We start from the raw sequence: 13,097 nt of genomic DNA on the forward strand, positions 1-13,097 counted from the left end.
TGTTTCTATGGTGGGCGTGGCCCAGAGGGGTCTCTGACCACAAGGGCAGGCTCATGGCTCCTCCGTAGCCCCCGGGGTCCTCCCTGCCGCATCAGGTTGATGGGACTGAAGCCCCAGTCCCCAGCGGCCGGACTGAGCACTCCGCAGAGCCCGTGCCCAGCAGCTGGAGCGGGGGGACCGCGCTCAGGCACCGGCTGTGGGGAAGGACCCCACGACCCGCCCTCCCCCCAGTGCTGGTTCCCTGGCCTTGGCCCCGCAGATGAGGAAATCTCTGCAGGCCAGATGCTTATCTGAGAAACAGGTTTCTCCATCCCTGTGTTGCCCGTTGTTGCTCTGAACCCTTTTTCCTCCTTTGTTCTCGGTTCTGGTTTCGCGTGGAGAAATTTTTCAGACGGACAGGCTGGACTGAGATGAACTTTAAAATTGCCCGCAGGGATCAGCCCCGTCCCTGCTTGTGCTGGTGGCCAAAGTCAAGGCCCCGGGCAGTGAAGGGCCGGTCTCGGGGCCGCCGGCTCAGCGGCATAAAGGTTCTCCTTGTCTCCTTCCCCCGAACCCCTTCCCCCTTCCCAGTCCCTTTGCTGCAGGAAAGTTCCTTCCCCTTCTCCACATCCTCCACCCCCACCAATCCGTGGGCTGCGTGTCATTTGCCCAGTTTGCCTGTTAAAATTATTTGGAAGAGAGTAGTCACCGACACGTTCTTAGGAATTTGATCAGTAGTTTCCTTTTCTCGGGATGGTTGCTTTCTGGGTCAGCGAAGAGCTTCGTGCCGCTGTGTAGACGTTCAGAGTAGTTCCAGGAAACAAGGGTTAGGGACGGAGGGTCTCCCCGGAGGCCAGGCATCCACGCTCAAGGACGGCTGCCCCTGAGTCCCTGCTGAGGCCGCCTGCTGCCCATGGTCCAGAACCAGCGACACGGTGGAGAGGGATTTGCGGTCCACCCAAGGACAGGGTGTGGAGAGAGCTGGGGCCGGGCCGGGCGAGGAGGGCGCGCGCGGGACAGCTGACTCTCATCTGCGGTGTGCTGCTGCGAAGGAGTCACCGTGTGGGGCCCAAAGCTGGAAGCGGCTGGTTTTGGGGAACAGGTTCCCTCTGAGACACGCAGGGCTGCCCCAGAGGCCATCAGCCGCCTCCAGAGTCCTCCGGAGCTCTGTGCCCGGCATTCTTAGAGGAGGCCCTGCACATTGTTGGGGGTCCCTGGCGGAAATGCACAGCCTGCACCCCTACCTCCAAGCTCCTCTCCCACCCAGCAGGCTCAGAGCCCCTGTAGCCCGGCCCGCCCCTCAGAGCTCCTCCCGGCCCCCCGGGCTGTGGCCTCCATCTGGAATGTTCCTCCCCAAACCTTCTTTCTGAAGGGGGCTCCTCTCAGCCTGTGGGCCCCGGCTGGGTTGTACCTTCCCCAGAGGGGCCTTCCTGATCACCCCTACACTCCGTCCCCTGTCACCACCACCGCCGCCGGCCGATACTCCCGTTTGTTCTCTGTCTGCCTCCCCCCACTGTGGTGCAGGGCTGGCGGGAGCAGGGCTCCTCTGCCGGGTTCGCTCCACAACTCCAGCCTCATGCTCAGAGGCGCTCACGCACGAACGAATGTGTGTCCTGTGAATGCGTGCATGGTGAGACACAGGCCTGGGGCCCCAGATGGCTGAGCGCCAGTCCTGTTCAGCCCCGCGTGAATCTGGGACGTCTGTGACGGTAAGAGCCTGTCTCAGCAGACAGGTGCTGAGCTCCACACGTGCCATCGCAGTGGTGACCAGCGGGGGTCCAGGCACCAAGCTTGCGTTACCTGTGGGACCCATGCTGGGTGACCTGGGCCTATTCCCACCACCCCAACGGCCTGCCGGTTATTCAGCCCCCAGAGCCTGTGTGATTTGTCCAAGGTCACCCCATAGGCATACAGGAACCTAGAGGGATTCTCTGTAAAGTTCATTCCAATAGATGCGTGAACACTTTAAAAGTCCCCTGGGAGGGTCTCTTCCACGGGCATTTACGGAGACCTGCTCTGCGCCAGGCACGTTGTCTCTTCCTGTCCTTGGGGATTCAGGGCAGGTCTGTCAGGGACATCCTGACCTTGGCCTTGAACCTGGTGGTGACCCAGTGAAGACTTCTGCCCTCCTGGAGGAGTTTAAAATACCTCTTGGTGCCGAGATGCAGGACAGGCCACCATGGTGACATTCCTCTCCCCGGGGGGGGGCAGTCAGGGGACCCCAGGGTCCGCCCATGGCACAGTCTCACCCTGGTGAGGCATGAGGAGGCGCTGACACCCCAGGGGTCAGCCCAACTCTGTCATCCAGCACGGATGCACCTGCTTAGCCCGAGGAACATGCAGAAGGACCCAGAAGCAAGGAAGGACCATCTGATGCCCAATGGGGGGCTGCCCTGCTGCCCACGCCAGTCACCCCGGTCGTCCGTCGTCAGGGGTGCCCCTTCCTTGTGAAAAGAGAGCACCAATGCACGTCGTTCCTGGGAGCTGGGAGCAAGGTCTCTCCTGAGTGGCTCTAACACCGCCTCACAGCGAGGCCCACGGAGGCCACCTGCGGGAAAGCGCCTGCCCCACTCTCTGGACGCTCCTGTGCCCCTGCGGCCTGCCCTGACGCACCCCGTTATCACCTCCCCTACTCTGGGGCAGCCGTGTCACACCGGGTCGCAGGTGGCAGTGCCCCAGAGGCAGCCATGTGATGGACGAAGCCACAGCCTTGCCCTCCCCTCCCGGGCCCTCCGGCTCCCCACCCCCCTGCCCAGCCTCCTCACGGCCTCCTCCTCCTGCGGTGAGGAACCTCCCCGGCAGCTTCCTGGCTCCCCGGGGCTTCCTGGGGCTCAGCTGAGAAGTCAGTCCCTCGGCAGAACCTTCAAGAACTTTCTTTCCCAGACCCTTCAGTACTTCCGTAGCTCAGGCTGCTGTGAGCTGCGTGTCTGTGCCCCTTTGTGTCCGTGGCTCACAGCTCGGTGGCAGCTCCTGCGAGGACCTTAGGAAACACACTGACGGCCCCAGCAGAGGGGGAGGGTGCCGTCCACCCCCCACCCGGAGAGCCCGGCCCTGCAACTCCTCGGGCCGGGGCTTGTGGCTTGTGCACGGTGCCTGGCCCACCGTGCTGTTGGGGCAGCTGGACCAGTGGCCTCCCGAGCTTTCCCTAGTCGCTCCACCAGCTCGAAAGTGTCTAGACGACGACTTTGTCCTCCCAGCTCCCGGGAAGAGCCCGAGCGCGGCGACCTCACAGCCCTCCTGTGACAAAGGCAGGTGATGCAGGGGTTGTCTGAGTCCGATAGAAATTGGCCTGCCGGTACCAGTCCTCGCCCCTGCCCCCTGGGGCTGGGATCTGGGGACCCTGAGAAGTACACGTTCTTCATTCCTTCCTGTTTTTGACAAATACTTTTGCCAGGCTCCAGCAGGTGCTGAGAAGTCTGCAGAAAGGAAGACAGACAGAAGTCCCCTCTCCTAGCACAGAGAGAAAACGGCAAGGTGACAGGGCGGCGAGGGACAGGGGACAAGGGACAGAAGCGAAAGAGGGGGCTTGGGGGCCAGGGCCAGGGCAGGCTCTCTGGAAAGGCAACCTCACTCCTGTGAGGCCATTAGCCAATGTGTGCTCCGTGCTGAGGGAGCCCCCTGGACAGCAGGAAGTACCCCCGCCCCCCGACAGACTCGCCCTACGGAATGATGCCAGTGCGCCCGCTCACACCGGACCGGTCCGTCTCCGCGCAACGATCCCGAGTTTCTCATTCCCTTTGTCTTCCTTTTGGAAGGAACGAGGCACTCTGATGTCCAGCCCACCCCCCGCCCCGAGGAAGACAGGCCGGGGCTCTCTCTTCAGAGAGGCGGCAGGAAGGAGCGCCCGGAGCAAGAAGGGGTCTTGGGCTTCAACCTCAGTGCTGAGGTCAGAGGTCAGGCTCGCCCCCAGCGGGGAGGAAAGCGGGGACGAGGAGCGGTGGTCAAGAAAGCTGCACGGTTGGGGCGCCCGGGGGGCTCAGTGGGTTGAGCCTCTGCCCTCGGCTCAGGTCATGATCTCAGGGTCCTGGGATCGAGCCCCGCATCAGGCTCTCTGCTCAGCCGGGAGTCTGCTTCCCTCTCTCTCTCTCTGCCTGCCTCTCTGCCTGCTTGTGATCTCTCTCTGTCAAATCAATAAATAAATAATCTTAAAAAAAAAAAAAAGGAAAAAAGAAAAAAGAAAGTTGCACGGTGCTTGCCTGAGAATCCAGGCGTGGAGTGAAAGACAAGCACGTTCCCCGTCCGGGGGTTCCCTTGCTGCTCAGGGGACAGGTGGAAGGGACAAGGGCAAAAAACCCAAAACGGAGAGAGAGGGTTTTCCAGAACGTCTGATTTCAGCTGGAGCCGTTCTCACACAGGAAACAGGGGAGCTGAGCAGTGCCGGGGCGCGGGCACCCAGGAGGGCGCCGGGGAGGGGTCTGACCCCAGGCCCTGGAGGGTCTGTAGCCGTTGTGAGCCGCTTGTTGCGTGGATCAGAGTCACTCCTCATGTCTACGTGAGGGAGGGGCCCCGCGCTCTGGGTCTGTCGCCCGGCGGGGACGCCTTGGTCCCTGCTTGTCTGTGCCCGGGTGCGAGGGTGAGTGCGGGTGTGTGCACGTGCGTGTGTCCTGCCTCACCGCCACGACGGGTGCTTAGACCCGAAGGATGCGCTGCCCTCCCGAAGGCGTTCTGCGAGACAGACCTCGGTCCTAGAGGGGACGCTCTCTCGCTCGCGGTCCCCGGCTCCCAGCAGTTTGCTTCTTAAGGGAGGGTGCTGGGGGCCCTCGCTCCTTGACTGACTGGCTCCGGGCTCTTCCCTGTTCCTAGATCCTGAGATTTTCAGGCGGGAAGCATAGAGCCGGTGACTCATGGCAGGTTGGCCTGAAGCTGACAACCTAGCCAAGGGGGTGATCTGTGCCTGTGACAGGGGACGATAACATCTGGGGAGGGAAACAAAGCTGGAAAAGGTATGAGCAGGGGAGAGGTACTAGGAGGTCGGGGGTGGGGCGTAAGTGAACAGTCACGTCTCTGTCTCGTGCCTCTGCCCCTCACCCCTGCTCGTGCTCGGGCTCTCACTCTCTCGCTCGTGCATGAGTGAATGAATGAGGGAACCAGTGAATCACGGGTAAACCAGCGGACGCAGGGCTGGCATAAGAGTGGCAGGCGCGAGCCTGAGACTCCTCCTCCGGGGTGCCCACCTCCTTGAGTGCAAAGATTCAAGAAGTTGGCCGTTGGCCCTTGAACAATGGAGGAGCCCAGAGCGAGCTTGTGGGGTCTGGGTGCGTCTGTGGGATCCGTGTAGGAGTCACGCTTCTCCTGCTGATGAGACTCGCTCGGGTTCATCGCTCAGGAAGATGTAGGGCAGAAAGGAGCAGCCGTGCCGCCCGGGTTTTCTCAAGCCGTCCTTTCGAGCTTCGCCGTCCGGTGCGCCATCCCCGACCCCACATGGCTCTGAGCCCTGGGGGCCCGGCTTGTCTGAGCACCAACGAGCTGTCAGTGCCAACCTTACCCCAGATTGCGGACACCTGGGAGGGCACGAAAGGGAAAAACTTGGTAGTCGTTTTTGGAGCAGTGACACAATGAATTCGTAATATTTTTGCATAAGAAGCGCCATTAACTATGTTCAATAATTGGACTCATTATGTTAGTCTTGCAATGCGTCTACGGGCACCTCCCACGTCCCAGGTCCCTGCGTGGCTCACTTCGTGTTGTTCGTGGCCAGCGCTGTCCCATGGGGTCCAGGAGCCCCTGCTTCCGGGTGGAGATGTTCCCGCAGGAGGATGAGGTCTGGGGAGCCCAAGCTGGAAGAGGTTTCGGTCCGAGCCCCAGGGTTGTATCGGGGAGACCTGCTGACTTCCTGGGGAGGCCCCTGCTTCTTTGGCTCATTCGTGTGTCCCACGAACATCGGGCCGTCGTGCCCAGCCGGGCAGGCCCTGGACGCACGGTCCACCCCAGAGAAGCTTGCAGCCCAACAGCTCCACCGCAGGACGGAGACCCCAGACCGAGCAGAGGCCCAGACACACACAGAAGCCAGTGCGGAGTCACGTGCCCTTGGAGGCACAACCAAATTGCACAATTTCCTGGGAAAGGCCATTCTTAGACCCACGAAACCCCGGAAGAGCTTTCATTCCCGTCCAGGGTGCCGCCTTGCAGGGCGGCATCGGGGTCAGCCCGTCAAACGCCTGAGCCCTGTGCTCCGTCCACGGAGCTCCAGCTCATTTGAACCTCAGGAGAACCATCAGTAGCCACTTGTGTCCAAGAGGAAGCCAGAGCCCGGGACGTCGGGGTCCAGCCTCCCTGCAGATGCAGGGCAGGTGCAATGCACTTATAGTCCCAACACACACACACACACACACACTCACACTCACAGAGGATGCAGGGCTGTGGGCATGCATGGGGGAGATGTTCGCACTCTCCGAGGAGTGGGGATCCTGATGCCCATCCCCGCCCCCAGCCTGGAGGCCTTGCCGCTTTCACCCCGAGCACCCCGCCCTTGTCTGTCCGAGGCGCCCTCCACACAGTCGGGAGGAAGGCTCAGCAGGCACAGAGTGGGTCAGGCCGGGCGGGGACAGCCCCGAGTTCACTCCAGGGAGCTGGAGTCCTTTGTTCTTGCTGGAGCTCTGGGGAAGGGAATCCCCGCTGCTCGGAGCCAGGGCGGCGGGAGCTCTCCTCTCCGGCCCCGAGAAGAAGAGTTAAAGCAGCAAAAGGAGGTTTCGAGACTTTCCTTTCGAGAAGCAGGAGCCATGACGTGGAGTTTCCACAGAGCTGGGCAGGGTGGTCTGGCGGCTGGCTTGGCCTCCGTCTGCGGCGGGGTGGGGGGGACCGTCTCCGTTTCAAGCCCCCACAGCGGGCAGGGTTTCCGATGTCCGGGCATCTGTCGGGGGATTAATGCTGTGACGCCCAAAGGGGCGCTGGGGACGGGGGAGCAGTTTGAGACTCGGGCTGGACCACCCCCCCACACACACACTTGTGCAGGCGGGAGCTGGGCCGGAGGGACGCCCGCACGAGGCCGCTGTGCAGAGCGTCGTAATCACCAGAAGAGCTCGAGTCAATATTTGTACAGAGCTTAGCACGATGCTGGCTTATAGCAAGCGTCGTACCATCGCTTGTTAAATAAATAAACACAAACAGGGAAATCTGTGGTGTGCCAAGCACCGGAAGGGGGTGGAGGGTAGAAATAAAGCAGAAGACGGGACCGTAGAGCAGAAATGAGCCTGAGTGCCGGGACGGAGCTGGGAGCGGGGCCAGGGGAGCGGAGCCGGACCAGAGAGGCTTCCGGGAGGAGGTGGCGGCTGGCGGGGGTGGCGGGCGTTGCTTTTCGGGTTCTTAGGAATTCTCAGAAGGCGAGCTGGGTTAGCAAAACACATGAAGCGTCTGAAAAAGCTCAGAAGGAAATAATGTCCAGGGATTCCGTTGGAGGGGGCGGGGGGCGGGGGAAAGTCCCCCAGACAGAACTTTATGCTTTGGCTGCGCTCCAGAACTTTGGGCTGGCGGTTTCCGTGCCCACGGAGTCTCCCTGCCCGCTGCTCAGGGTTCTGATGTCTCTGATGTCATGCGAGGGAAGGAAGTGACAGGAGTCCCGTCTCTCGGTTACGGACCCCCTCCCCCAGGCGTGTCTTCCCCCCGGGGAAGTTACGCCCCAAAGCGCTTTTAGCACGTGAGCTCATGGACCTGTTTGGCTTTGTGTCTCCCCCACGCGGGATGCCCAGTGGACTCCCGCGGGGGTGCAGAGGGAGCGCGGGAGCAGGACGGGCCGTTGAGCTCAGAACAGGCCTGAGTCATGAGCGCGTCACTCCTTCCGTGCGGTCTCCCCCATCCGGCTGCCCGCGTGAGTCAACAGCGTGCACTGAGCACCTCTGAGCGCACAAACCCGTGCTGGGGAGACAGCTGGCCTGTGGCGGGGACGGCCAGAGCCCAGGGACAGTACAGCTCACCCCTCTACCCATCTAGAGTAGCCAGGGCCGTCTACGCACTTTGTAAAATCCGAACGTCCTATCTCGGATCCCTCTGTGTGTGCATACATGCTTGCATGTTGAATTCATGGAACAAGCCTGTTTTGGACGGTCAGGAGACCCAGATGGAAAGCCAGATCTGCCTCTTGGCTACGCCTGAAGCCAAGCACATCACCTCTCCCGGCTTCTGGGCTCCCATCTGAGGACTCTGGCGATAAGATCAGCCTCCCGGGCCTCCCGGCTCTTCCTGGACAGTGCAGGCAGGGGCCAACAGTAAGCCCGAACACAGTGGCTCTCCCCTGGAGGCCATCCTGCCCTTGGGGACATCTGACGGTGTCTGGAGACGTTTGTAGCTGTCACACTGGGAGGGAGAGATGCCACTGGCATCAAGTGGGTAGAGCCCAGGGAAGCCACTGACCATCCTACAGGGCACGGCCTGGCCCCCAGGACAGACAGAGATCCAGCCCCAGATGGCAGCAGCACTGCGGAGAAGCCCAGCCCCAGGGCATTATTCAAGGCTGTGGCTCGAATAATCCCTGACCCGGGGCTCACCGTGGCCTGAGCAGGCGAGGGGCTTGTCCCACCTTGCTCTCTAAAGCTTGGTTTGTTCACCTTTTCCCTAAGGCTGACAAGCCCGGGGAGTGCTCTGGCCCGCACAGCTGGGCAGGGCACAGAGTAAGACGTTCCTTCTCGTGGGCAGGGTCAAGGAGGGAAACCGATGTTGTCTGCTAGGGTCCTCCGAGCCTCTTACAAGGGAGACTGTCTTGCGGCTCAGTCCCCTCTGGTGTCCCGCGTCACCCCGCTGCTCGTACTCCTGGAGATTATTACAATGTCAGCAAAGACATGAGAGAATGACGGCGGCTGACGTCGCAACAGCACGAGAGGGCGGCACGGTGGCAAGTAGGGTGAGCCGGGAAGCCCAGAACTTCCCATAATAAAATGCCCCATTTAGACTAATGAGGCTGGTTTTTGCTCATTCATTAGCAGGGAATTAATCCTGCCTGTGAGCTCTGTCCCTTTGGGTTTTTAATGATGAGAATTACTGACTCCAAAAGAGAGAGCAAAGCTGATGGGAGAGTATTTCTAGAGGGCCAGTTCAGAAGCAATTAGCGACTCGGAGCAGAGACACGGTTCCAGCAGGCTGGCCCACGGGAGATGGCGTGAGGCAGGAAACCAGCTCAGCACCAGGCGGGGGAGGCTGCAATGTCCCAACCTGGGGGAGAGCTCAGCGGAGTAGAACCCCGTTTCCCTCCCTGGTTTGGGGAAATGTTGTTCTTACTTTTTGGTCCCTGAAATCCCAAGACCCATGCTGTCACAGCCCAGGCCACTGTGGCCCTGGGGACAGGATCAGTCCCTAACTGGTCCCCTCCGCCCGCCAAAAGCAATTCCACGCTGTTCACCTGGGAGCCTGGGGGCGGCAGGAGGACACACAATGCAGGGAGAGGGGCAGCGCAAGGAGATGTACTCATATGTAGCAGGAAACTGATGCTTTATGAGCCAGCAGGTGTGTGGACCCGGTGAAGTCCTACTTCACAGAAGTGGGTACAACCCGGCTTCTTGGGGAAAGCCAGAGCAGGGAGGCGGGCACCGCCCTGCCTGAGAGATTGTCCCCCTCTCTGCAGCAGCTCGCAGAGGGGCTTGGGCACCCCGCCCCGAGCCCTCTCCGGCCACGGTCCAGGCGTTGGGGAGTGTCAGGGCACCCGGAATGGAGGAATCACGGTTCTGCTCCCCTTTCACAGTCGTACCCGGTAGACTTCTGCAAGATCCTTCGTCACTTGAAAATAAATTTAGAAAGTCAGTGCTTTACGGTTACACAATCTTGGTTGTTTACCAACAAGGGTAAGAGAATGAAGTTACATAATTCTGAGTGTGTGCGTGTGTGTGTGTGTGTGTGAGAGAGAGAGAGAGAGAGAGAGAGCGAGCGAGCGCGAGCTTCTTCCCAGGCTGGAAAGCTCGAACTCTTCTCAGCTCGAACTGTTCTCAGAGTCGTGGAGGGCTGTTTGTGGTGAGGAGAGGTCTAGTCTGGCACACTTTCTCCAAACCTGTGCTCGCTGTCCAAGATGCAAACCAAAAGTCCTGGAGGGCTGCTCGGCGCCCACGGGCAAGGCGCGCCCCAGGACAGACAGATCTTGCTACACAAGGGTCAAGAGCGTCACAAACTTGAGCCTACACGGAGGGGAGGGAGAATCATTCTCATTCATTATGAGAATGATGAGATTACACTAGTAACGGCAGCCCCCACTGCCCGCCCCCCCCCGCCCCCGCCGTGCTGAGCCCCAGCTTCACGCACACCGGGAGGACACACTGGCTCTGTGAGGCCAAGGACACCTGACCCAGGTCACAGGGCTGGAAGGTGTCGGAGCTGGAACGAGACCTCCAGCCCATCTCCCCCAACTGCATCCTGTTTCCAGAATCCACCCTTAGACCCAAGGCATGCCCAAAGCACCTTGCAAGCCAGCTTTATGATCCCTTCTGCAGGCCCGGAATGTTCCGCAGTGGCCCTTTGACAAGCAACCATTGGGCATCAAGTGTATGAACATAGTGTAAAATGAGGTGGAGTAAAGGGAGGTCTGTGGCCAAGGTACATACCGTCCTTGGGCTTCTTGGGTGAGGGGCAATCCAGGATGACTGCCTGGAGAAGCCGGCTTTCGGCGCACACCCCAAAGAACTAACAAGATATAGGGAGGCAGAGGAAAAGGAGCTTGATTCCCACCGGGCAGGGTGGCCAGGGTGGCCCCTGGGAGCTACACCTGGGCGTGGCTACTCCTGGAGACCCGTGTCATCCTCTCTTAGGGATGGTTTAAAAACCCGTCCAGGGGAGCACCTACCACGTGCCAGGTCCATGGTTATCTGGGGTGAAAGCAATTCAAGTCACCGTCCCTCCCTCAGGGAGGCAGTAGAGGCTCGCACAAGGAGTGCAGGCAGCTCCGCCTGAACCCTAGGCCCTTTCCTCCGCCCCCCTGCCAAGTGAGGCCCAGGCTCCCCTGTGAGGGGCTGCCCCTTCCCGGTCACAGAAGAGGAAGCCTTCCATACCTCGGACTCAGACAGCCCCGGACCAGCGGGGAGCCGCAGAGGGAGCAGGGCCCGTGGAGAGGGTGGGCCCTGGCAAGCAGGGGAGGCTCCCTGGAGGAGGTCAGGTCTGAAGGGCAGCAGAAGTCCCCCGGGGTGAGGAGGAGGAGGTGGAGGAGGAAGGGGCAGGGAGAGCATTCCCACGACGACATCCGAAGCCTCTCTCCCCTGCAAGGTGGCCTGACACAGACGTTTGGAGACTTTTCTTAGAGGTGGGACGTTCCGCCCCTGGTGGGAAACCTTGGCCACCCGCAAAACTCCAAGGGGGCCCTTCCCGGGATAAATACACAGCTCGGAGGGGCGGCGGGCATGCGGCGCGTTCCTCCTGTGTTTAAATTTGCTCGGAAAGTCTGAGCGCGCGGCCGCCGCCCCTGCCCCAGCGCGCAGCAGCGCGGGGCCGCCCGGGGCCACAGGGGGGCGGCCGCAGCGCGCGGGGCGCAGGGCCCGGCGGGCGGGCGGCGGGCGGGGCAGGAGGCCCGGCCCCCAGCGAGCGCGCCAACGCTGCCCCGTCCGCCCGCAGAGGCCGCCGCGGCCGTGGATGCGGAGGGCGCGCCGCCCGGCCGGCCCGGCGCCCAGGCGGCCGCGATGAGGGTCAACGAGAAGTATTCGACGCTCCCGGCCGAGGACCGCAGCGTCCACATCATCAACATCTGCGCCATCGAGGACATCGGCTACCTGCCGTCCGAGGGCACGGTGAGTGCGGGCGCCGCGCCCCGAGGGAGGCCGCTCACCTGCGCCGCGCGCGCTCGCGGGGAGGCCCGGGGCGCGCGGGGCTCGGGGCGCGCGGGGGGGCGCCCAGCCGCGGTCGCGGCGTGTCCGCACCCCGGGGCCGGAGCCCGAGCCCGAGCGAGCGCCAGGCTGGGCCCCGGGTGGGACACCCCCTTCCCGTGGGTGCCGGTCGGCCCCGGGGGGGGGGGGCAGCGGGCTTGGGGGTGGGGGGAGCCGCAGGAGGGTGGCAGCCTCGGGGCCTCACGGCGCCGCCACCGTCTGGCGACAGCCGCGCCCTTTCGGGGCTGGACCCGCCGGCGACTGCCTCACCTGCCCTGGGAGCACGGAGTTCCCGGGACTCCGTGTCCCCGCCCCGGGAACGCCTAGCCCTCCCCGCCAGCCCCGGGCAGCAAGGGGATGCCGGTGGGTCCGGACTTGTTTCTGGGCCGGTCCGGTCCCTCGCGGGCGCCCTGCCTGGTGCGAGTGGAAGAGGGAAGCAGCTGGCCACGTGGTTGGGGACACCTGTATCTGGGGTCTGCTACCCCCACCATTCTCCTCGGTCCAGATCCGGAAGTCCGAGGGGTCCTGGGAGGGCAGAATTCACCAGTGAGGGATTTGGCTTAGAGTTAGAACCAAGTTTGCCCCAAGAGGGAGGGGCTGAGAAGGGCCTTCTGCTGAAGCCGGGGGGCACCCCAGCCTGCTCAGTCTGGACTTCTCCTCCCCCCTCCCCCACAGCAGCTGCCTGAGCCTCCGCCTTGTTTCTTTGCTCTGGCAGCGGGGATCCAGGCCTGCCGCTGCAGCCTCAGGAGGGCAGAGCCTGGCCTTTGTGGAGGTGCCTGTGGGATGGGTTCCTGGCAGGGTGGCTGGCTACGTTCCAGGGAAGGTGAGGACCCTCACTCAGGCCCTGAACCCCCTCTGCCTTGGAGCTTGCGCAGAGACGCTGTGGGGGCGGGCACTGGGAGCCAGTGTGGATCAGAAGGGGTATCTGCCTGTGATAAACCCCGTTGGCCTGAGCCGCTCAGAGCCATCGATTCAGCAAACGCTGTGTACACGCTGTGTGCCTGCTGTGGGCCAGGCCGAGGGCACCCACGCGAACGAGACAGGGAGGCGTGTCCATCTGGGGCTTGAGGGGTGGTGATGGAAGGGGGCCCAGGCCAGCCACTAGGGACACTTCCTTAGCAGCCTAGCAGCCGTCCTGAGGCTGAGGATAAGCTCGCTTAATTTCCATGACCCTATAGGGTCGGTGCTGTTTCTCCTGGGGAGGGGAGCCACCCACCCGCTGGGAGGCGAGCTAGCAAGGGGCCAAGACCGGAGCAGGTGGCCACTGGCAACCTGCAGAGGAACGGACATCCTGGACACGGAGCTGGTTCTACTCGTAGTGGGGGTTGGGTGGGGCGTCTCAGACAAGGAAAT

The 13,097-nt window shown here is 62.2% G+C and overlaps 1 protein-coding gene across 4 annotated transcripts in view; it reads left to right on the plus strand.

The window, feature by feature from the left end:
* ANO1 (anoctamin 1) overlaps positions 1 to 13,097 on the plus strand; it is a 151,764-nt gene that overhangs the window by 61,793 nt on the left and 76,874 nt on the right. For all 4 annotated transcript variants that reach the window (XM_045066273.1, XM_045066278.1, XM_045066281.1 and 1 more), the window contains exon 2: positions 11,497 to 11,669. In XM_045066273.1, coding sequence (XP_044922208.1) covers positions 11,497 to 11,669 — 173 coding nt within the window. The remainder of the gene's footprint in view (positions 1 to 11,496; positions 11,670 to 13,097) is intronic.

This window comes from Mustela putorius, unplaced genomic scaffold (assembly GCF_011764305.1).
Source record: "Mustela putorius furo isolate JIRA1106 unplaced genomic scaffold, ASM1176430v1.1 tig00000127_pilon_pilon_pilon, whole genome shotgun sequence".
Taxonomy (NCBI): Eukaryota; Metazoa; Chordata; class Mammalia; order Carnivora; family Mustelidae; genus Mustela; species Mustela putorius.